We start from the raw sequence: 24,768 nt of genomic DNA on the forward strand, positions 1-24,768 counted from the left end.
AGACAACACAAGGACATACTGCCAGCTGAGAACCTTTCAGCTAATTCATCCAACAGCATCTAAAGGTTCGAAGCTCACTGAGGGGGAGAACAGTATTTGGGATATTAGAATTCCCCCAAAATGTATTGGGTTTATTTTTCTAAGTTTATTAATTTAAAGCTGAATTTGCACAAGTGAGGGAAAGCACCTTTCTTCCAAACTGAGGAATTGGCACCATCTTCTCTCCAAAGAAAATTATTTAAAAAGGCCCAAAAATTAAGTATACATAAATATTAATGTGTATTCATGCTCTTCTCTCTGCCAGAGTTCTGCTAAGTACACCAGTCATGTGAAAAAAGCAAGCCAGGCCATCCTGAACAAGTACAGTTATTACTGCACAATGGGTAAATAGCAATCAGTCCTAGAGATACTGTTCCTATACAGGGGAGGCAAGACAAAAATAAATAAACCCTTAACCACAATAAAATCCAAACCCAGTTTAAGAAAGCTTGTATTTATTTCAGCCTCAATGGAGTCAGTTTGAAACTGTCAGAGAGACACTGTACACCTATATACAAATTTAAGAACACAACGGAGTAACTGTTACTGTTTATTAACAACCAGTTTTAATAATACGATAAAAGTATGTCCTGAGAAAGGGGAACAAACATGCTTCTTCAAGGTTTTTTAGCTGTTCTGGATCTCAGCCGTCGCTTGATGATCAGATGATCACTTTCCTTCTTTTGTTCCTCAGATTCCTGAAGAAAACATTTCAAAAGTTACTCATCTTTTCACACAAGACTGACAAGCTCTTCTTGACCCACGCAAACATATTTCTTCCCCTAAATGGATTTCAGAATGGAATTTGCTTATTATATTTTACTCAGAAAACTATGGGATACCGAGATCATTTTAATGCAGCTTAATCACAAGGAACAAATATGGAGAATGTACAAAATCCTGTTTATCTTAAAAAAGCACACACATCTGAGGAAAGCCTGAAGGCAGCTTTCATTTTGAAATACTTGTTTTCAAAAGAGTATTATAATACTTGTTTTGTGAAACATGAAGCGTTCAGAAAACATTTTTAGCCTCAATCCCTGTAGCTATGACTTGCCCAGAATTTCAGTTCTCGGTTCAGTTCCATGTTCTCAGAACTACAGTGAGAGAAGAAATTGTCTCATCTTCTTCATCCTCTAACAAAAAAAAAATAACATTTTCGTTTCTGCCCCTATCATTTGTCAAATCATCAAAAAATTCAGAGGGATATTGCAGTATGGGCAAATGATCACTATGCTGAACACAAAAAGGACTCTAATATAATTAAAAGATGCAGTTCCAACAGAGCAAGAATGTTCTTAGCACAATAGCTGCCGACAGAGTCATGAAACTGGCACATCAGATCCTTTGCAAGTTGGCTTAGACAGGAGATCATAGTTTAAGCATACCTAAAAAGCTGTCTAAGTTGTGCTCTAGAAAAGCGTGTAGTAGAATAATCCCACTCCGACACATTGAAATTATCTATGATTCCAAATTAGAAGACATCTCCGTGATTGCTACATCACCTACTTAGTAAACTGTAAGCCAGCCAAACACAGAGATCTTTGAGGACAAAATAAAACAGAACAGCAGGAAGACCAACAAGAATGACTTGGTAGAATAAAGAAATACCTCAGTACTTTCAACCTCCCCCTGCAAATAGATGAAACCTCCAGTCTGTTTGGACTCCTTAGTAGTTTATTTTAAGCCAAGACTACAGTATAATCGCTTACCGAAGAAGCAGGTATATCTAGAGGGCCAGAAACGACAGTGGAATACAGCTTCCTTTTGCATCGTTTTGGCTTGGTCTCTCCTTCTTCGAGACTTTCAGGTTCGTTTGATTTAGGAGAACTTACTGCTGACATCAGCTTCTTGGCTAGAAGAAATTTGTTTTGATACATAAACCAATCAACTTACTGGTTTTGTGAGTCTTTAAATCACTGAATGCAAAAAAAGCTTCGTAACAAACTTGGTTTATAAATGACACGTAAAATTTAAGTGAAAATACTCAGAAATTGTATTTGTTCATCGAGGTTCTTTATTGCTTCTATAGCTGAAACTGTTTATAGGTTCAGGTACGGCAGCTTAAAGCATGCATTAAAATGGAGTATGAAAGACAATCATGGCTCAGAAGTCACTGGAAGTCAGAAACTTCAGCAGGAGTTAAACAACAGGCCTAACATTCATGCTGACAGAAGCACAAGACAGAACCAACTTTCTCTGTATACTTGTAGGTTTTCACAAATGTAATAATGAATCTCTGAAGAGACGAATAAATGCATTTACTTCATAAATCAAAGGACAAGACAACTTAACATGGCAGACAAGTTCTCTAAGAACACATACATTAATAGCCTACAGCAGAAACAAGCCATTCTACAATGTCTAGAAAACATGGAATAAAACTTATTCTACACCAACCTTTAGAGTGTATAATAGAAGGAGAGCTTTGAATAAAATCTCCAACTTTTTGCAGTGTTTCATCCTTCTTTTTAGTCAGTCTTGAAGCATGTACTCGCTTTCTCAGGAAGTAGTCTTTTCCAGATTTCTGTTCAACAGAGATGTGAACATGTGAAACAAGAGCATTGTTTAAACTTCATTTTAGTTCAACGTTATTTTAAGTTGACATTTTGAGCTTTACTACTGACACCTCTGTTCATTATGCTGATGATACCACAACGGCAAGTAATGTAGACAATTTTATACCCTTTAGGGAGTTGTCAAAATCTCAGCTATTTCAAGGCATACGTTTCTTACAGTTTCTTAATAAGGCAGTAGTTTCTTTAAAAGTAGCTCCCAAGCTGTGGAGTTGTTTCTTACATAAGCTGTTCTACTTACATAAAATAAACAAACATACAAAACAGAAGACAACAGATGGGAAAAATCTACTACTCATACTCTGACCATGCCAAGGATACTGCTATCACATGTGAACATCTGCTTTTAATAACTGCCATGCATATTAATGATATGAACCTTAGTTTAATACAAGGGCTTCACTTACAAAAGCACACGATAATACACTAAAGCTTCTCTTCCCAACTATTCAGTGTGCAATATCCTTCCCTCCAAATCATTACACAGTACAGCCATTACACGCTCTGGGGAAAGACTGACTTGCCCTTTGGTTAGCTTATGGAATTTAATAGGAAGAGCTCATAAGCATGTAAGATTCCCATTCAGGTATACACATAAGGATAAGACACTGCTTCTTTCGTGTGACCACACAATTACAGGAAGTCCCAAGCTAGCTTCAAAACTAGAACAAAAACCAACCATTTTCTCGTCACTTGCAGAGGGTGAATTAAAAGCCATGACAGATTTTGTATTTTTCGTGTTCTCACTTTTCACAAAATCCTGGGAAAATAAGACAAGTTTCAGCCATGATTCTTTTGGAAAGAACAATTGATGTCACAAAAGTGAACACTTTAAACACTTTTGCTAATAGTAGGGAAGTATTTGCTAGTGGTAACTATTCCACTGTAAATCAAATAATAAATAAGCATTCAATTATAAAAACAGGACATTAAGATATCAGTATTAGACATCTCATGATGTCTAAAAAGCTGATTTATGTCTACAGGTTTCAAAGAAAATACACAATGGAGTTAGGAGAAATTCCCTTCTCTTAAACCATTATCACTGAGCTTGGCTATTAGTTTTGTTCATTAAAGCAGTTCATTGATTAAATTCTTCAACTACTTTACTGAGGTAGAAATAGCATTTTTTAATGCTTGTTTTTAATGCTTTTTTTTAATTGTAGAAAGACAAAAAGTAGTCAGAGCCACTTTATCAGGCTCTGCTAAGAATCTGAATGGAGTATCACCACCCACTGTATTTCCAAGAATTAAGTTGGTTAATAAATACTTTGTTTTTAAAATATATGTAACTGCTGTTTTATGAAAGTTAGCAATTAAAAACTTATATAGGAATGATTAACATCATCTGCTAACAAAACAATATCCAGAAATCCTGCAGAGGAAGAAAATAAGTTCAATTTGCTGTGCCCGTTTCAGTGGCTCCATGAATTTTTTCCAAGTAACTTATCTAATCATGAGCCACTTCATAAGCATTAACATGAGGAGAGTTTTCAACAGCACCTGACAAAAATTCATCACACAATTGTTTCAACAGCTTTTATTCCTATCAAAGGCTATAAAAACAGGTGATCTGATCACCTTGAAAGGGATAAATAAATTAAAACTTGGGAATCGTTTAGAGAACATGAGATCTTTTTCTACTCATTCCTTATCAAAAGCAATACAATCACAACATTTTCAGATCTGAAGTTTCATACTAACCTCAGATTCATTTAATGAAGTGAGGCTCCTAGTACATGGACGTGACAAATAATTGTCTTCAGCTTTGCATCTTAATGGAATACTTTCTCCAGTTTTAGTTTTGCTTTGTTGTTTCCTAGGCTGTAAATATTTAAAAGGAGTAAAGATTAGGCTATGCATTAGCCCTCCAAAATATCTCGAGTTTTCTAAAGTTACAGTGTAAAACCTCAAGCTCAGACGCCACATGAACACGTAAGCTGAAACACAGCACAAGTGTGGGAAGGTAGTAACATCTATTCATTGTGTGATCTTCAGATACCCCCTACTGGGTCTCACTAACAGTCTCAGGCAGTATTCTGCCTCCAAAAGAGAGAAAGCGAGACATTATTTAGGGACAAAATCTGTAACGCTGGTCGTTTTGTCATCCATTCCCCCCATACTCTGCACGCTCACAGCTGCTATGTTAGAACACCAAAGGCTAAACCTCTGCCTAATCTTCAGCATCCACATACGAATACATGGAAAACTGCATGGAAAAGTTCCATAATGTACACAGAGAGATGGTGTTCTAGTAAATAAAATAGTTTTGAGAAGATGAGAACTCATGTTTGAGTGGAAGACAAAAAGAACCAACAAGTACTGATCACTGAATATGTAGTTAAAGGACTATATGCTAAGAAAAATGATTCCAGCTCCAGTATCTCCTAGGAAAACAGAAGAACAAAAAGGGGTTAACAAGATGTTAACTACTTACTTTCTATAAATATAATCATACCTTTTCGTTTACAGAGTCATTCCTTCTACTTTGTCTTTCTTCAAGTAAAGGTATTTCTGGCAAACACTGAGGGCTACTGTGGTTAATGCGTTGTTTTAATTCCTTTATAAAGTCATCTTTGTCAGCCAGTTCTTTTCTTAACTCTTCTATCACAGTTGCATTATCCTAATAAACAGTAAAAACTGCTGAGTTGTGGGATTGGCAAAAGGAATTAACACACACAAGCAGTATTGCAATTACTTAGTAGCATCAGTTTTAGAATTGCAGGCTAGAACACTTAACTATTCAAGCACATTTCACGGATTTGTACGGTCACTGTTACAAGTGCAGTAGTCACAGAATTGCCTGGGAAGTTGTAATACAATATATTTTGATTCTTCTATTTTACTTATGTGCTTCAGCCTTCATCTCTCTTAAGATATAATAACCCGAGCTTTTATTTGTTCCCAAATCCTCGGTACTGTGAGAAAGTCGGCAGTTGTAGGGGAAGTTTTGCTATGAGAACATCTTTCTTCTCAGAGAAAGTGAATCCAAACATTCTCAAAAGAGCACAACTCATTTAGTCTTCTGTTTAGCTTCTGAAATTCTATGCTACGGCTTAGATTGGCTATCCTGATTAAAAGCTGGATGTTGAAATAAGAAATGCAACTTCCAGAGATCATCCCCCCTCTGCTTTTTGATGCTTCCCTTAATCTCTCTCCACGTCCCCTTCTGTCTTTTCATGCCATTGTAGATACTACCTCAGAGAAAGCAAAGAAAGTAAGAAACCTGAGACACAACTACTGTCTGAGTATTGAACCTAGCTTGGGATCCGGAAATGCTGTGAATTATCGGAAAAAGCTACAGATGTCCAGTCTGACTGTAGGATCATAAGCATCAAACTGACATCTGCTTATCTGAACTACTGAAAAAATTGAAATTTTAGTAATTAACAGAAATTCTGTTTCTGAAGAACAAAAATAAAAGCTGGTGCTTTTTTTGGTTAGTTGCACATGATGTCAATACGACAGTGTTCAAGAACAGAAGCACACCCAGAATACAAAGAGCAGGTACAGGAGTTTTACAGAATTTATGGGTAGCTAATCAGGTAGGAGGAAAGGAGAGCTGACCTTGCTTGAATCCTTTAAGGCAGATTGTCTCAGTTCTGCTATTTCTGTCTCTTTTTGTATGGCATTAGAAGCCAAAGTTTTGAGCTGTTCTTCCAAAGCTTCTACTAACTGATCTCTCTCCTCAAGCCACTTTTGAAGATTATGGTCCTTTTCCTCCAGCTCCTATATGTCATGTTGAAAGAAAAGCATACACAGTAGAAACAAGCAGAATCTTTAAGACAGCTTAGAATTAATAAGTTTTTCATATAGCATAAATAAGGACTCAAGCTGATAAAAAGAGTTTATGGTAAGACATTTCAATTAACATATCGTGATGTCACTCAACAAGATCAGGTTACATGCATGTATTACATATGTATTTACTATGCAGATTATTGTATTTAAAGCAATCTGCCAGTGCTCTGTAGTGACTAATTATTTGAATATCTTTCATGGTCTACCACTAATTTCAGTTGGCCACTTTCATTTTGCTCCAATTTTTTTTTTTTTTTTGACCTTTTTCCTGTTGCTTGGAAAACCTGCATCATTCATTTATTAAAAATTAAGAGCAAGTAAAATACCTGTTTAAGTTGTTGGATAGTATAGTCTTTATAATCCAGCTCATCCTTAAACTGGTTATTAATCCTTTCAAGTTCATCCATCTTATTCCTGAGGGATTCCTCCACAGAACGCATCGTGGACACCTGTAATGTAAGCACAGCTCACGGTTCATTAAAAGACTTCTGTAATCCAACCTGGCCAAATATTTCTTTGTTAAATAAAGAGGAATTCACAAACAAGTGCTGAGTAGGAAAACGACAGCAAGTGCAAGGTTACCAAGGAAGACATGAATTCATTTTTAAGCTTCAATTTTCCACCCCAAGCACACCCAATAAACTTTCAGACTAAGATCCTGCAAAATGGGTTTTAAGATATCTTCTTGTTTAATAATTAAATTTTAACTATTAACATCACTGAAGCTGAAATTGAAGAAAAAAAATATACATGCTTATATTAAAGAGCCTCTGGAAATTAGTCTATTTCTCTTCAAGTAAATAGCATTCTTCTTCCCAGTTATCAGCGTTTTTTCACAAGACTTAGGTTTTAGGCTTTGGAGTTACCACGGATACCAATGGCAAGTCACCAGTAACGTAGAGATAATAACAAGTCCCCTCCAGAGGCAGATTAGCTATTCTCTTCACAAACCTTATTCCAGACTACCAACCAACTTTACTTTCCTCTGTTCACTATCTATGCGAAACCATGTTTTAACTTCTGGTCCCCTCTAGAGCTTCAATGGCAACTTTACCTAAGATTTGCTGCTAGCCACACTAGTGTGAAATTTCCAGCTTCATAGTTAAAGTTTGAGAAGTTTTAACAGCAGAAAGCCAAGCATAATCTTACAGAAAAAAATATCTCAGTTGACTACAAACCTCGCTTTGTACTTGCTGAATTTGTTTCTCGGCATCAGAATGTTTGTCTTTTAGATCTGCATACTCTTCTTCTTTCCTCTGCAAATCTTTTTTCAAATTCAGTACAAGGGCAGAACTCTCAGAAAGAATATTTTCTAGCCTTATGTTAAAAATAAAGACACAAAGAACATTACTGTTACACGTCTCATGGAAACAGCAATTACAGCTTAATCCATGCCCTGCCTGTTGGTTTCTATTTGTAAATAGACTCTTAAATCTATCTAGACCAGTGACAAGATTTAAACAATTACTTTTGAATTTCAGCTTGCTTCTCATAATCAGATGCTGAAGCAATAAATTATTCAGATGCTATTCTGAGGGATTTACAACAAAACCACCAGAAATCCCCATATTATTCTTTATTTCCTTGCACACTCCTGTTTTCCCTTGGAACTCAAGTAGCATACCAAAGCATCCTAAAGTAGTAGTTTGGCCATTGATAAGCATGCAGATGCATTAAGTCGAAGGAATGTTCCCATTAACTATTTTTAACTCTAGTTCATTCTCAAAGGGCTCTAAGTTAACTCAGTGGTTACTTACGATTCTATACGTTGCACTTTCTCCATTTCACTCTTTTCCTTTTCCCAAAGAGACTGTTTCATCTGCTCCAAGCTTTCATTTAAAGCCAAACTTTTGAGCTCTTCTTCCAAAGCTTCTACTAACTGATCTCTCTCCTCACGCCACTTGAAGATTACGGTCCTTTTCCTCCAGCTGGGCAACAAGTCTTTCCTAAAAGAAGAACAGATGAACAGTGAACATCACCTACTACACACTGAACTGTTCTAACACTTCGGTAGTTAGCACCGTTTTACAGTCTTAGTAAATGTATGATCTCTTCAAGATCCACAGGAGCTCTAGAACTAGTTGCACTACAAACTTACAGAAGCAAAACCATGCTTCTATTAGACAACCTACATTACTCTCCTTGTGAAAAAAATATTAGTATTATTTAACAACTTCAATTTGCTCATTTAATGATTACTAATGAGCTTTAGGAAAATAAAGTCACAAAGTGATAATAATACTAAGCTCCTCACATCCTTCTATGCTGCTTGCAGGTCCAGAAAGTCGGGACTAACTACTTCCAGATGTAAAAAAAGCTTTGCAGAATGTACAGATTCACGTGTTTAAGAAGTTACATGACAAGAGCCCAGCAAACAGCTCAAGTAACTCAAGTGACTTTGTTATCAGTCACTATTTGGAAAGTGATAAAGGAGCAAAACTGTGGCCGTTTGACCAAGTATTTTTATTCAGTATCTGGAGAGAAGTTTGTGGGGTTTCTTTAGAAACTCAATTGCCTTTTCTTCCTTATAAAGGCTTAAAGGCCTTCTGCTTTGCAGAAAAGAGAACAAACAAAAGCTATTGTACAAAATACTTTCTTAGCCTCATTAAATAGTGATCTATTTTTCAACTGTAATTTTCTTATTGATGTCCCACATACGTGACATTTCATTATGCACTTATGAAAGATCTTTCTTTTTGTGGCCCCCCCATTCCTTCCTTTTCCAAATCAAGCAGTTCTCATATGGGCTTTGGCGCATAAGAAAGCAAGGGGACTTGGACAAGCTGCTCTTATGCACCCTTACTGTTAATACTTGGTATGTAGTTGTCTCCAAACTACAGGCACCAGACAACTCTGCCAGGACCTCATCACTTACGATTTCTGCTTGTTGCTTTCCATAATGTTGTCGGTCCTCAGCAAATTGTTTCATTTCTTTGTTGCGAAGATTCTCAGCTTCTTTTATCTGATTTAGGAGATCTTCTTTCTCCTCCAGCCACTTTTTTCTATCAGTTTGATACTTAGTCTCACTTTCCTATTTCAAAGAAACCAAAAATGAAATAGTGAGTCATTAAGGAATAAAAGTCTTAAAAGCCAGGTCATCATTAAATAGACTTGTTTCTGCAAGATAACAGAAACATTAGCAGTTTTTACTACAGAATATTCCCAAAGGCAGGTATTGGATAATCATTAGTTCTTTTCCATTAAAAAATAATCATTTCCAGTATTTCTTATTCAGACTGGTGATCCTCCATAAAACATCTCTTTTTCTTTATAAATGTTCACACAAGCTTTACAGAACTTACACCAAAAGTCAGTATAAGAAAAACTCTTTTAACTTAAAAACTTCTAACAGTTTACGCTGCCTTGCAGCAGTTGTAGAAAAACTTGCAGCTCCTTCAGGGTTGAAAGACAAAGAAAAGCAACACAGTTTACACTGTAGGAGTAGTCTCCTTTCCTATCAAACCTACTGGCAGACATTCTCATATATAGGACAGAGCACCTAAAAAACTGCTTGGAAAAAATAAAAGTCTTTTAACCAAGGAAAATTAGTAGACCCGCAGCCCAACAAAAAAGGCTTCCTGGTGATAAAGTTAGATGATGATTTCGATAGCTTATATTAGTTGCCCAAGCAACTAACAGAAAACAGTTTTGACAAATACACCGTAAGTTACAATTTGCTTTGAGTTAGTATTCCTTTCTTGCAAACAACAATTGTATAAGTATACTCTGCTTATAGCACATTGACGTGGTATAGAATGAAGCAATGAATGTTCAACTTTCCCCTCTTCTTGAAAAAGGGAATTGGCTCTGTGCATTAAAAAAAAATATCATGAATAAGCTTACTCAAGGTGAAGGAGGAAAGAAGCTCAGAACCATTCCACTAACACAGTGGATGTAACCTATTGTATACTCACTTAGAAAACTCCCACTGCCAGCCCATTACTTTTATTTAAAAAAACAAACAAACAACAACAACAAAAAATAACATCAGATGGGATAAGACAACTAACTGTTCAGAGGCCAGCAAAAGAAGCACTGCTCATGGCAGCATAATGTAGGGAAGGCTACACTTCCTATACTATGGGGGCATCAGTGATGCCATTCTTAACGTACCACAAAAAAGCTGCACCTGGTCCCTATTGCATGTTGCACTGCAGCTTTTACAGGAAGTTTCTGTAATCAATATAACAGTTTACTTTATCAAGTTACAACTTTGAAGTTAAGTTACCTCCAGCTCTTTTTGCAGCTTTATTAATTCTGTATTGTTTTCATTCAAATTTGCCTCATCACTTTCGTTGTTCTTTTGCTGCCAGTCACCATTGCTCTGGTATTCCAGCTCACTGTATTTCTGTTTCCATGCAATCAGTTCTACTCAATACACAAAATGAGGTTAGATAGCATATCATTTCAAATATATATTTGAAATACCACACCAATGACTTTTTACTAAAGCAGCTTCGGTTTTATCTGCTACAGACATAAAGAAATAACAGAAGCCTTTAACTACAAGAGATTTGTTGTTTACTATGGAACGTCAATGCCTAAGTAATAGTCACATGAAAATGGAAGTGGCTATCACAGTACGTCTAAACCCCTTTTGCATCCCTGCTCCCTTTCCCTGGAAAGATTACCTGAAGCTAATTTTTGGTTCTCTTCTAACTGAGCTTGAAGCATTTCATCTTGTTCAAGCTGCACTTCCTCTTGTTCTTCTAATGCCATCCGCATAACTTCAATTGTTCTATCCCTTGCACACAGATCTGAAGGTTTGAAAATTTACAGATGAACTCCCTACTAGCTCCTATTATTCTCAAATCAAGATTCTCCCATGACCAAAAGCTCTTTTAAAAGAAATAGAGCATCTCCATTGAAATATTTACATACAAATACATGCAGATATGTTTTAAAATCGAAACACAGAAGACTCAAAGTCATTAGCAATGTGACAACATTTACACGGATATTCCACACACACACACACACACAAATAATGGCTGACCGACACATAGTTGGTCATAGTCTTTGGAGATATCTTCCATCCTCTCAGTTTCCACCAGCTCCTATATTTCATGTTGAAAGAAAAGCATACACAGTAAAAACAAGCAGAATCTTTAAGACAGCCTAGAATTAATAAGTTTTTCATATAGCATAAATAAGGACTCAAGCTGATAAAAAGAGTTTATGGTAAGACATTTCAATTAACATATCGTGATGTCACTCAACAAGATCAGGTTACATGCATGTATTACATATGTATTTACTATGCAGATTATTGTATTTAAAGCAATCTGCCAGTGCTCTGTAGTGACTAATTATTTGAATATCTTTCATGGTCTACCACTAGTTTCAGTTGGCCACTTTCATTTTGCTCCAATTTTTTTTTTTTTTTTTGACCTTTTTCCTGTTGCTTGGAAAACCTGCATCATTCATTTAATAAAAAATAAGAGCAAGTAAAATACCTGCTTAAGTTGTTGGATATAGAAGTCTTTATAATCCAGCTCATCCTTAAAATAGTTAATAAACCTTTCAAGTTCATACTTCTTGATCCTGAGGGATTCCTCCACAGAACGCATCGTGGACACCTGTAATGTAAGCACAGCTCACGGTTCATTAAAAGACTTCTGTAATCCAACCTGGCCAAATACTTCTTTGTTAAATAAAGAGGAATTCACAGACAAGTGCTGAGTAGGAAAATGACAGCAAGTGCAAGGTTACCAAGGAAGACATGAATTCATTTTTAAGCTTCAATTTTCCACCCCAAGCACACCCAATAAACTTTCAGACTAAGATCCTGCAAAATGGGTTTTAAGATATCTTCTTGTTTAATAATTAAATTTTAACTATTAACATCACTGAAGCTGAAATTGAAGAAAAAAAATATACATGCTTATATTAAAGAGCCTCTGGAAATTAGTCTACTTCTCTTCAAGTAAATAGCATTCTTCTTCCCAGTTATCAGCGTTTTTTCACAAGACTTAGGTTTTAGGCTTTGGAGTTACAAACCTCGCTTTGTACTTGCTGAATTTGTTTCTCGGCATCAGAATGTTTGTCTTTTAGATCTGCATACTCTTCTTCTTTCCTCTGCAAATCTTTTTTCAAATTCAGTACAAGGGCAGAACTCTCAGAAAGAATATTTTCTAGCCTTATGTTAAAAATAAAGAGACAAAGAACATTATTGTTACACATCTCATGGAAACAGCAATTACAGCTTAATCCATGCCCTGCCTGTTGGTTTCTATTTGTAAATAGACTCTTAAATCTATCTAGACCAGTGACAAGATTTAAACAATTACTTTTGAATTTCAGCTTGCTTCTCATAATCAGATGCTGAAGCAATAAATTATTCAGATGCTATTCTGAGGGATGGACAACAAAACCACCAGAAATCCCCATATTATTCTTTATTTCCTTGCACACTCCTGTTTTCCCTTGGAACTCAAGTAGCATACCAAAGCATCCTAAAGTAGTAGTTTGGCCACTGATAAGCATGCAAATGCATTAAGTCGAAGGGATGTTCCCATTAACTATTTTTAACTCTAGTTCATTCTCAAAGGGCTCTAAGTTAACTCAGTGGTTACTTACGATTCTATACGTTGCACTTTCTCCATTTCACTCTTTTCCTTTTCCCGAAGAGAGTGTTTCATCTGCTCCAAGCTGTTTTTCAGCTGCATAACTTCTTGAATCAGATTTGCTTCTTTGCTACTTAACTCTTCAAACTTTTTGTCTGCATTTGCAGACATCTCCTGCAGAGTTGCTGTAACTGTCTCCAGATTAACAATAATAGATTCTTTTTCTTTAAGTAATTCATTGAGTTTTGACACATTGTCTTCCATTGTCTTGTAAGACTCCAGGCGATATTCAAGCTCTCTTATTTTTACCTCACAGTTGGCAACTTCCTCCTGAAATTGTGCAATCACTCTCTGATCTTCTGCAGTCTTTTCTTCAAAGTCCTGAGTTTTCTTTTCTATTTGCTCATGTAACTGATTCACAAGATCATCTTCCTGACTAGTGTGAGTTGTAATCTGACATAGCTTCATTACAAGTTGACGATTATGATTTTCAGCATTATTCAGTCCCGCCTTTAGGTTTTCATTGTCTTGAAGCAGTGCTTTGATGTGCTGACATTTTTGTGAGGAAACATCAACATTACTTCTGCATACTTCCCAAATCCTTTCAAGACTATAGTTAAAGGAGAGGTCCTGCACGAGATCTGAGATGGAAGAAGTCTGTGACTGAATGCATCCAGAACTAATTTGAGATGTCCCTGTCTCATCTTTTTCAGAGTCTGAGGAATCCTTTACACTGACAAAGTCAGTACCGATGGCGTGAAACTCTAAGTGACATTTGTATAATTCATCTAATTTGGTCCACATTTCTTTTACTTGTGACACTTTATCAATTATATATTCTTTGGCAACTTCTATGTTGTTAGTTAGTTGGGCATTTTTGTTTTCAAGTGTCATATTTCTAGATTTCTGTTCATCCAGTTCAGAAGCAATTTCCCGATAGTCAGCTTGACCCTGCAGAATTTGTTCACGGAGGGCATCAGCTGTTTCTTCAGAAAAAGAAAGCTCAATACGCAGGCTTGTTACCTGCTTACTGAAATCTTCTTTTTTATTTTTTTCTCTTCTGCATTGTTCTTCAAGCACAGTTAAATGATGTTCCAAGATTTCAGTTCTTTCCCTCAGTGCTAGTACTTCCTTTCGGTACGTGGAGCACTTTTGTTTCATATGTTCAATTGTCTTTTGCTCTACAGTGTTCTTTTTCTTTCTCTCATTTACAACTACTGTAAAACAAACAAACAAACAAACAAACAAAAAAGGGAAAAGGAATGTAGCTCAGATTGATTAAAATCATTATTACATAGCAGTTCACAACACCAAGTAGCAACTTCTAAGTGAAAAACTGTCGTAATATGCAAGCCATACCCTCACATCACATAGTATTTGATACTAGTGAAGGAATTAAAGTTCTCTGGACACGTAATCAGGTGCCTCAGATTTCTATACAGAATTAACAGCAAAAGGTTTTCAGTCTGGAAGAACACTTTTACCATGGCACTACTCAAACCTTCCACTCCACACCAGTAGAAAATCTTATTAGATTTAAGAAACATGGGAACGAGATAGATAATTCACAGCTATATTCTTTCTATCTTCCGTGCTTCAGCAATCCCTATAAGGCAGCCAGGAATCACTCCATCTACATCTAAATGGTAGATAAACAGTTCTCTAAGAAATTTCATTCCAACTCACAGTCCTCTTACTTTCAAAAGAAAGATAAAACCCTGGACAAGTTGATCACTTAAGTGTTGATATCTGTCTCTCTTATTCAGTTGATCTCTAAACAAAATATGAGGATTCCTACTTCTGTCCACACTTACTCTTTTGCATATAAAGTTCACTCATAAAGTTGTAAAAATTTGCAGATTCAAGTTTCCATAAATATTCCATTAGCTTGGGGCTGTTTTTTTCTTTAACTGGTGAGCAATTAGCTAAAATCACATGCATTTTCTTTCTATCAAAAGCAACTTATGCTGTATTTCATCATTGCTTTAGAATCCAGTTATGCCCATTCCATAATATGCATACTTTAAGTATTAATAAAAATAAATATAAGTCAAGACTTACTAGGGATTAGGTCACCACAACAATATATTCAATGGTGATTCTAGTACAGTCCTTTTACTACTACAATGCAGAATTTTATAGTGCCCACGTGCAGCCTGCATTACATACAGATTCACATGTACTGCATGGAAACAGCCTCTTAACTCATCTAAGGAGTTTTATATACAGCCCTCAACTGATTTAAAAGTCATACTGAAGAAACAGCAGTGGCATATTCCACCCCAAACCAGGTTTTGGGTTTTGACTGCTCACCCAGCAACACTAGTGAGGGGAATATGATTTATAAGTAATCTAAACACTTTATGCTGAAAACAACAAGCAAGCACTAAAGCAAGATAAATAAGACTAGGGAGAAGATGTGTAATGTTCAGTCTAGAAGCTCCTTACACAGGAAGTAGGGAAAAAGAATTATTACAGAGCATAGGAAACAAGACCTAAAAGCTCAGAGAATGGTGTAAATACCCTGAACTTTAAGCTGAGATAACCTAGCATCTCCTAAAACACTTTTGCTCGTGCTACTTATATAACTAATTCTACAAAAGAACCAGCACAACATACCTGTGCTCATTGTTCTACTGTGTATATTTAACATAGCTAAAGAATATCTATTAAGAGTTTTTTGAAATTGGACGCTATTAATACTCACAAATAGAAGAAAATTTTAACATGATTGAATACTCAGTACTTCTTAACAGAAAACTTCATGCTGACATTGTGACTATCAGCTACCCATTTTAATTCCTATGTGGAGCATTGCTGTCATTAATTTTTAAATGAGAGCTTTGGTCATATGATTAGAACAAACCCACTACTATTTGGAGTATGGAGGAGTCCACATCCCTCCCTCAGTCTCTGGTAAGATGCTTATATGTGATGCCATTCAGTGGTCACATTAGGATTCAATATTTATGCCAAATAAAGGCAGCAGGGACAAATCATCCAAGAACAGCATCTCATCCAAAGAAGGCCTTGACTTTCTCCCTTGCACATATTTTGCAAGAGGAATACAAGGAAGGAAGGGACTACAGCTAAGTTTTAGATTTTCCCTTCTACATTGTATATGCCTTCCGTAATTCTAGGAACACTGATGCTCAGCTGTGCCCAGAAGTGAAGTTAAATGCATCAGAGCTTATCCAAACCATTTTGCTCAAATATTGCCCATAAGCGAGCAATTAGCAGGTCGTCAACAATTTTGATAGTTGCTTCAGGAAAAACAAAACAAACAAACAAAAAAAAGCACTTGAGCAGCTGATGCTACTCAGAAGATCAGCAACAGCAGTTGAAACAATCCTAAAGAAACTGCTTTAAAACTATTACCAAATCTGCAAGTGCATCAACAGATGAGGAAAAAGCAGCAAAAAGGAAAAAAATAGTGCAAAAAACTTTTATTCTTAAGCATTCAAAAATGAACAGCATAGGACCTTCTGAAAAAGGGATATTTACATAACAGTTACTTCTATTTACAGTTTAACACAGTGGCTTTTCTCCTTATACCTTAAGGTACGCGCTTCACAGCCCTTTGCTTCCTATCCAGAATAGGAAGCAATTTATTGTTTTGGAAGACACCCTGTTCAAGGATGGAAGAAACTGTACCTTTCTTTGGAGGTGGCTCTTCCACAGTAGGCTTATCTTCATCAGTACTGCGCTTTCTTCCCACTTCCAACTCAGTTTTCTCTTGTTTCAGTGCTTTAACTGAAAGCACTGAAAATTGGCTGCTTTCAGTTCAGTACAAGCATAGAATTAGTGTTTTCCTTTTTTTGTATAAGGATACGGAGATGTGTAAAACTCACATAATCTTTTACTTTTTCTTCTAAATGAGATTTTAAGTCTTGTAGCTCTGTAATAATGTCATCTTTCTGCACCACGATGTCCATTAGCTCTCGAATCCTTTCATTTTGTGCATTCATTTTCTTGGAAATAAAAAATAAAAAAAATTCAGTCATCAGTTTGTAATGTAGTGTTAAGTAGCTGAATTACACAATGCATTAAAGGCAAATTCAGTTAAGCTAAGCTCGGTAAGAAATCTATTAATGGAGCCTACTGGAATAGCATTTTAAGCTACCACAAGTTGGTATTAATTAATTAATTAATTAAAACAATTTTACACAACATCTTGATAAAGTTACCTCAGTTGCTTCTTTAAGTTGCTCAACAGACTCATCTAATTTAATCATCTGCATTTCAAAGTCTGTAACACACAGAAAAGGTTGTATTACATAAGTAGCCAATAGATAGTTTATTAAGTAATCAATTTTTCCAGATATTCTAATGTTTAGGTAGCTTTTGAACAGATTAATTAATTTGCATGTGGTCTTCACTTATTGGGAGTGATTCAAAAGTTTTCTATATTTCTTGGAACGAAAACATTGCATCAACAAGACATAAAGAAGAGTAGAGATTACAATATAAAAGTAAAAATCAAGATATAGACATTTAACCCCATACTTACGAAAGCGTAAAGCTGCTAGTTGCAGTTTAAAGGAGAGGGGAAAAAAAAAAAAAGAACTAACCAAAACCCGTGGAATTGCTGAACCTGAATATACACAAGGAACAAACTATCACTTATCTACAGGCTATGGTTCCAAAGGTAGAACATCTCCTCTAATTCCTACTCAAACTGGTTATTTCTCTTTTAGATTAATGAACTATTTCTGTCTTCTACCTTTCACATCGCATAACTCACCTTTGTTCTTCTGCATCAGCTCTTCTTCAGTTTTAAGTAGTTTGGTGTTTTTCTCTGTTAGCTCTTCTTTGGTCTCCATCAGTTCAAAGTTAGTTTTCTCCAGCTGCTTTTCAAACCAGCCAGTATCTTCCTTCGGGTCCTCCACGGATACAATGGAACTATGTGCTGCCTCAGCTTGCTCTTTAATATCCATGACATCATAATGCACAGAATCAAGAATGCCCTCAGGATCAACACAGGTGTCAGGCACTATGCTATGTTCTCCACCCTGAAACGTAATTTATAATCAGTTAAAACTGGTGAATAGCTGACTACATAATAGCTGTTATTTCTACACATAGTCTGGATAGCCACTATGAAGACAGCCATACAAGAAGTTTTTAATTTCAGCTTCAAAACCCACCTCACAAATTCACATACAACATGACAGTGACTCGTATGGGGGGAAGATAAGTGGCATTCTAGTAACAGCTAATATATTTTATAGTATTTGATGACCACACTCTCCCCCCCCTTTTTTTTTTTTAAATATTACCCCAGATTGATCTCCTTCAAACTTAACGTACAAGTTCGGACTCCCCTTTTCTTTGTATACAGCGTAAATTTTCATTTTGTGTTGCAGAAACAAGGAAAACGCCCAAATTCCCAAAGCTTTCTGAAACTGTTCTTAAGGCTCAGCAACTATTCCTGCTAGATGAAGAATAGATGTATCTTGCTCATCATACAGCAACACAGCATGCACTTCTTTGTAAACAGCCTTGTGTTTCTATAAGATGTGCCCATAACATTTAAAGAGTAAAAAGGAAAATATTTAAGAAAAAAAAAAGGAAAATATTTAAGAAAAAAAAAAGGAAAATATTTAGGAAAAAAAAAAGAAAAATACCAGGGTGTCATGGTTTAATAATTTTGTAATTTTGCTATCAGTATTCCACATCATAACATCATATAAAGCATGAATAATTTTACTGAATCTGCAACTTACAGAAGAAGACTACATCTCCCAGGGAACAACACGATGGGTCACGGGACCTGGACTCTATATTAACTCTGTCGCAGAACAGACTGACGTCTTTCGAGTTCTGGCGTTCAGGGGAGTGTGTGGGAGCCTTCAGCCGTTCGCCTAGATTTCACAGTAGGCCTCTCGGTTACGGGACTCATTCTCTCTCCTATTTTGCTTGATTCGTTAGCTCAATTTTCAATTATATTGTATTATATTGTGTTATCCGGTATTTCGATATAGTATTTAGTAAATAAGTGTGCCTCCTTAGATCGTTGCCGCTGTTTTCTTTTCCTAATTAACTTTTTCCTTTCGGCCTAGGGCCCCTACGGGGCCCACGGCCCCTGTCACGGATGCAGGTGGACTTTTCGTTCAAACCGTGACAGATTTTGGTGGAGAATGCGGGCAAACTGAGTTGCTGTTTTTCTGTGTTTTCTTCTGTTGCTCTTTTAGCTTTTAACAGAGCTACAAGTTTTTTTTCCTGTTAAGGAGCTATCTTAGGTTTGCGATTCTGCACCTGTGAGCTTGACCTTGAAAGTCCAGGCGGACTGCCAATACTCCAGTTTATTTTATAAACACTGCTGAGCTTTGGTTTGTTTTTTTTTTAGTTTTTTTCCCTCTATTGGAAAAAAAAAAAAAAAAAAGTTCCCTCTACTAAGTGTGCTTTATAAGGTACTGCATTTCATTAGTTCCTCTTTTACGATGCTCCAAACATATTGGACCATGTTTAAGCTAGCCTATTTTTCCTATGAAGTTATAGGAATGTATAATAGATTGAAAGCATGGTTAGCAACGCTTATTTGGTATTTGCATGCAGCTCCAGAGGGAGCAACTAATGCAAATAATGCAACCAATAGTACGGATATGGTGGTTTTTGAGCATGCTTTTCCTTTTTTCTTTGCATCTTTTAAGCAGTCTTCGACTGACCAGTTGTCCCAGTGGACCACACTGTCAATCGTATTAATCTCCCTCAATTTGCTGTTGGTTATTGTAGTGATCTCACTCGGTATCTGGATTTATAACCTCAGGAGGAAGTCTTCCCTAGAGTCAGAGAATACTGAGTGGCAGGGAGTGTGGAGAAACTTTGGAGAGACTTTTAGAGGACAGACATCTTTAGTGTCATGGAGCTTTACTCCTGAACACTTAAAGAATCCTGAGAGTTTGACTGCATATTTGAGACAGGAATGTTGTGACTCAGGCAGATCTAAGGAGGCACAAATGACTTGGGGCCTAGCTAATGCTTATCAGGCCTTATTCAATACCATTCCTGAGAGGGAAGATTTGGAGGTTGAGAGAGAGAGTCTCAGGGCCGAGAATGAGAGTATCCAATCCAAACTCGACACTCTCCAGTCCGAGCATAACGTCCTCCGGTTCGGGTACAACACTCTTCAGTCCAACTACGACAGCCTCCAGACTGAGTTGGGTGCTGTCCAGTTCGAGCGGAACGCTCTCCGAGACCAGCTATGTGCCCTCCGGGGTGAGCTGAATGTATTTAACCAACTACCAGGGTCACATGTAGTCCAATTTGACCAGCCATTGGGGGCACATGTAGCCAATTTGGCCAGCCACTGGGGGCGCATGTAGTCCAATTTGACTAGCCACCGGGGGCACATGTAGTTCAATCTGACCAGCCACCGGGGGCACATGTAGTCCAATTGGAACAACCATCGGGGACACCAGACGCAATGTTGGTTGCCCCTGTAAGAGGGCGAAAGACAAAACAAGTTTCAACTCAGTTAGAGAAAATGCAGAAGGAGTTAGAAGAGCGGAGGGAGTTAGGAGAGCAGGACTCAGGAGAGCAAGGGGACTCAGGAGAGCAGGGGGACTCAGGAGAGCAGGGGGAGTCAGAGGACCAGAAGAAGTTAGAGGAGCAGAGGATGTTAGAGCAGTATAAGAAGATGTTAGAGGAGCAGAAGAAGTTTCAGGAGCAGATGAAGTTGGAGGAGCAGAGGATGTCTGAGGGGAATAAGAAGATGTTAGAGGAGCAGAAGAAGTTAGAGGAGCAGAGGAAGTTAGGAGAGAGGAAAAAGAAGGAGGGTTACCTGGAGGAAATAACACAAGGGTCGGGGTCAGAGTCTGAAGAGGAGCCAAAAGCTAGATTTTCTTTACGAGAATTTCTCGAGTCCAAACTTAGAGATGGGGCAGCCTCACCGACACAGCTGCCACCATCAATACCCGGGACTCTTGATAGAGCAAAAGATGAGCAAAGTATTACAACCATTATTGATCGATCTTTTAAAATGAGTGAAATTCGAGATCTAAGAAAGGATTTCACATGTCAGCCAAAAGAAAATATGGTCACTTGGTTACTTCGCTGCTGGGACAATGGTGCCAACAGTGCATGGCTTGATGGCAGTGAAGCTCGCCAACTGGGTAGCATTTCCAGGGACCCACGTGTGGACAGAGGTATTGGCACATGCCAAAATCGGTCCTACACCCTCTGGAAGCGGATGTTGACAGCGGTAAGAGATAGATTCCCCTTTAAACGGGACTTGGAGCCTGAAAGAAAGAAATGGACTGATATAGAGAAAGGTATCCAATCTTTGAGTGAAAGTGCTCTGGTGGAAATGCTATACAGCCGCGAGTTCAATCGTAACGATCCAAACCAATTACATGATCCTGAAGCAGTCCGCGTTCCACGACAAATGTGGCGTGACTTTACAAAGGCAGCTCCAGAAAAGCATGCCAGTGCACTTGCATTAGTATATGGCAAAGGGGAAAGGAAACCCTTTGTGAATGAACTAATTGGCAGACTTCAGGAACTTGAATTATTTATAAGCGCTACAGAAGTTAATCTGTATACTTCAGCCATTGTCAAAATTGTGGAAAGATTAAACAAAATGGAGGGAACACAAAATGATATTATTGACAAATTGGCTAATGTGCCTGATGTAGATGAATCCACGGTGGTACAAGATGATGGAAACCAGGATTTCCACGATCGCCTATTGAGAAAGCTAAAAATGAGTTCCTCTCGACCTGTATCATCGAAAATCTCAACCATTAAAAAGAGACATCCTCGTATTCAAGCAAATGACAATGGTAAGTCACCTCGAATCAACAATGAGACTACACGTCTTGTCTTGTTGCCCTTCCTCTGTAGTCATGGGGAGGACATGAAGAAGTGGTGTAATTCATCCACTTCTGCACTTCAGGCACGAGTGGAAGAATTACAAGGTGAAACAACTACCAAGGTGAACTCTTCCAAGAAGGGGAGAGTTCCAGTTGCTGCAAGCCAACGACATAAACAATAGAGGGGCCCTGCCCCCAGCCAGGGGGGGAAAGGGACAATAGAGTATACTGGACTGTGTGGATTAAGTGGCCTGGCACATCTCAACCACAGAAATATAAAGCTTTGGTGGACACTGGTGCACAATGCACCCTAATGCCCTCAAGTCACCAAGGGACACAACCAATATATATCCATGGAGTGACTGGGGGTTCTCAAGAATTGACTATGTTGGAGGCCGAAATAAGCCTCACTGGTAAAAACTGGCAAAAACACCCTATTGTGACTGGTCCAGAGGCTCCATGTATACTGGGAATCGATTACCTTAGGATGGGATATTTTAAGGATCCCAAGGGGTATCGATGGGCCTTTGGGATAGCTGCTGTTAACACAAACGGCGTTAAGCAGTTGTCAGCTTTACCTGGACTGTCAGATGATCCTTCTGCTGTGGGGTTGCTCCAGGTAAAAGACCAAGAGGTACCAATTGCCACCAGAGTGGTTCACAGACGGCAGTACCGCACCAATAGGGACTCATTGCTTCCCACTCACAAGCTAATCTGCCAATTAGAGAAACAGGGAGCGATTAGCAAAACTCACTCGCCTTTTAACAGCCCCATATGGCCAGTGTGTAAAGCCAGTGAAGAATGGAGGTTGACGGTGGATTACCGTGGCCTAAATGAAATCACACCTCCATTGAGTTCTGCTGTACCAGACATGCTAGAACTCCAGTATGAACTGGAGTCAAAAGAAGCTAGGTGGTATGCCACCATTGATATTGCTAATGCCTTCTTTTCCATCCCATTGGCTGCAAAATGAAGGCCACAGTTTGCTTTTTCCTGGAGAGCTGTTCAGTATACCTGGAACCGTTTACCTCAAGGGTGGAAGCACAGCCCAACAATTTGCCATGGGTTGATCCAAGCTGTCTTGGAACAGGGTAATGCTCCTGAGCACTTGCAGTATATTGATGATATTGTCGTGTGGGGCCATTCAGCAGCAGAGATTTTCAAGAAAAGAAAACAGATAATCCAAATTCTTTTGCAAGCTGGTTTTGCCATTAAGAGCAGCAAGGTGAAGGGGTCTACCCAGGAAATCCTGTTCTTGGGTGTAAAATGGCAAGATGGGCATCGACACATCCCAGCAGATGTGACTGAAAAAATCACTGCTATGTCTCCTCCCACCAACAAGACAGAGACCCAATCTTTTCTGGGAATAGTGGGCTTTTGGAGAATGCATGTCCCAAACTACAGCCACATAGTGAGCCCCCTCTATCAGGTAACACGGAAGAAGAATTAATTTCTCATGGGGTCCTGAGCAGCAGCAGGCTTTTGAGCAGAGAAAACAAGAGATAGCCCGTGCCGTGGCCTTGGGTCCAGTACGGACGGGACAGGATGTAAAGAACATCCTCTACACTGCTGCTGGAGAGAAAGGCCCCACTTGGAGTTTGTGGCAAAGAGCCTCAGGAGAAACCCAAGGCCAACCCCCAGGACTTTGGAGTCAAGCATATAAAGGGTCTGAGGAGTGCTACACTCCAACTGAGAAGGAGATCTTAGCCATGTACGAGGGGGTTTGGGCTGCTTCTGAAGTAGTTGGGACAGAGGTTCAGCTCCTTCTAGCACCTCGCTTGCCTGTGGCCCCCCTGTCACGGATACGGGTAGATTTTTGTTTAAACCGTGACAACTACCCAGAATGCAGCATAAGGAAATTTTTGCCTAGAACTCTGAAGGACTATTTGTAACTCAGAAAGGTCAGAGATAGAAAGTTCACACTGATTTCTGGGTCACCAGCCTCACCGTACATCAGCATTTTTGGTTTTTAAATGATACATAAAGTTCTCAATGGCACTGCTCTAGTCGGTAGTTCTTTCCCTTTCTGTGCAGCTTGCTCTGTGCATGGCTTGTGAACCGCTATTCAGGCCAGACAGCTGCAGCCCCAAAGACCTGCCATAAATGTACAAATTCTACCAGGATAATGTCTTGGTAGTGGAGAAACAGGATGCGCAGTCATATGGCTCTCACACATACCTTGTACAACCAGCTTGGCTCTGGACTGGGCATCACCAGTGTCACAGGTGTACACGTCACTGTCACTTTTCTCCAGATTTTTTATGCTCAGCTGCAGGTCTCGTCCTTTCTGTGCCCTCTTGTATTTCCTGCCAGGCCTGAGCTCAGCAATGCCTTTCCTCCATATGACGAAGGATGCGGCTTTCTCGCTCTGACATGTAAAAATTGCATTTCCACTTTCTTCAATTTTCACATCTGAAAGTTCCTTGATAAAGTAATTAGGTTTTTCTGGAAGGAAAAAAAAAAGGACAAAGGGATTTGTTACCCTAACAAGTCCCAAGCATACAGAGGTGTCCTGAATCTCCTTTGCCCTCATTTCAGAATATCACATAGAGATGCAAAGAGTCTAAGAAGACCACAGAGTCCACCCATTTACATAGGTTTGATAATTCCAGTAGATATCTGGAAAGTTCAATACCATCATACATGCGCTGGTAGGATCTCATCTGATAAACTGCATATAGTTTTGATTACACATATTCAATATAGACTAATTCAGATTGCCATCTTTTCTTGGCTCACTAACACCCAAGATCATAGAATCATAGAATGATCACAGAATCATAGAGTGGCCTGAGTAGAAAAGGACCTCAAAGATCATCTAGTTTCAAACCCCCTCCAAGGGGTCACCAACCACCAGACCAGGCTGCCCAGATCCACATCACACTGGAGAATCATTCAGTTTCCAGATTATTTTAAGGAAAAGATTTTAATCCATCATATTTTCTGAAAACTAAGAATTGATCCTGCTCAAGG

At 38.2% G+C, this 24,768-nt stretch overlaps 3 protein-coding genes across 5 annotated transcripts; all 3 read right to left on the bottom strand.

The window, feature by feature from the left end:
- Positions 1-477: 477 nt before the first annotated feature.
- LOC146752841 (kinesin-like protein KIF20B) lies at positions 478-3,371 on the bottom strand. Its single transcript, XM_085531351.1, has 4 exons — positions 3,295-3,371; positions 2,440-2,566; positions 1,752-1,894; positions 478-737 (listed from the first exon to the last, which is right to left on the bottom strand). The coding sequence occupies exons 1-4, from the start codon at positions 3,331-3,333 to the stop codon at positions 657-659; spliced, it is 390 nt and encodes a 129-aa protein (XP_085387477.1). The 5' UTR covers positions 3,334-3,371; the 3' UTR covers positions 478-656.
- Positions 3,372-4,169: 798 nt separating this feature from the next.
- On the bottom strand, positions 4,170-9,395 carry LOC146752842 (uncharacterized). Of its 2 annotated transcripts, XM_085531342.1 has the most exons (7): positions 9,292-9,395; positions 8,174-8,362; positions 7,595-7,733; positions 6,743-6,865; positions 6,183-6,344; positions 5,074-5,238; positions 4,170-4,439 (listed from the first exon to the last, which is right to left on the bottom strand). In XM_085531342.1, exons 1-7 carry the CDS (start codon positions 9,312-9,314, stop codon positions 4,296-4,298), a joined length of 945 nt encoding a protein of 314 aa, XP_085387468.1. In that variant the 5' UTR covers positions 9,315-9,395; the 3' UTR covers positions 4,170-4,295. The 2 variants fall into 2 exon arrangements, with proteins under 2 accessions (XP_085387468.1, XP_085387469.1); XM_085531343.1 differs by lacking the exon at positions 5,074-5,238 and having other exon boundaries at positions 4,177-4,439.
- LOC146752843 (uncharacterized) lies at positions 9,392-24,179 on the bottom strand. 2 transcript variants are annotated; one of them, XM_085531349.1, is made up of 7 exons: positions 23,974-24,179; positions 17,727-17,994; positions 17,170-17,231; positions 16,637-16,953; positions 12,996-14,199; positions 11,048-11,173; positions 9,392-9,447 (listed from the first exon to the last, which is right to left on the bottom strand). In XM_085531349.1, the coding sequence occupies exons 1-4, from the start codon at positions 24,004-24,006 to the stop codon at positions 16,762-16,764; spliced, it is 555 nt and encodes a 184-aa protein (XP_085387475.1). In that variant the 5' UTR covers positions 24,007-24,179; the 3' UTR covers positions 9,392-9,447; positions 11,048-11,173; positions 12,996-14,199; positions 16,637-16,761. The 2 variants fall into 2 exon arrangements, with proteins under 2 accessions (XP_085387475.1, XP_085387476.1); XM_085531350.1 differs by lacking the exons at positions 12,996-14,199; positions 16,637-16,953; positions 17,170-17,231; positions 17,727-17,994; positions 23,974-24,179 and adding exons at positions 11,413-11,473; positions 11,873-11,991.
- Positions 24,180-24,768: the final 589 nt, after the last annotated feature.

Source organism: Coturnix japonica, unplaced genomic scaffold, assembly GCF_054131305.1.
Source record: "Coturnix japonica strain WE unplaced genomic scaffold, WE-NBRP24 Scf041, whole genome shotgun sequence".
Lineage (NCBI taxonomy): Eukaryota > Metazoa > Chordata > Aves > Galliformes > Phasianidae > Coturnix > Coturnix japonica.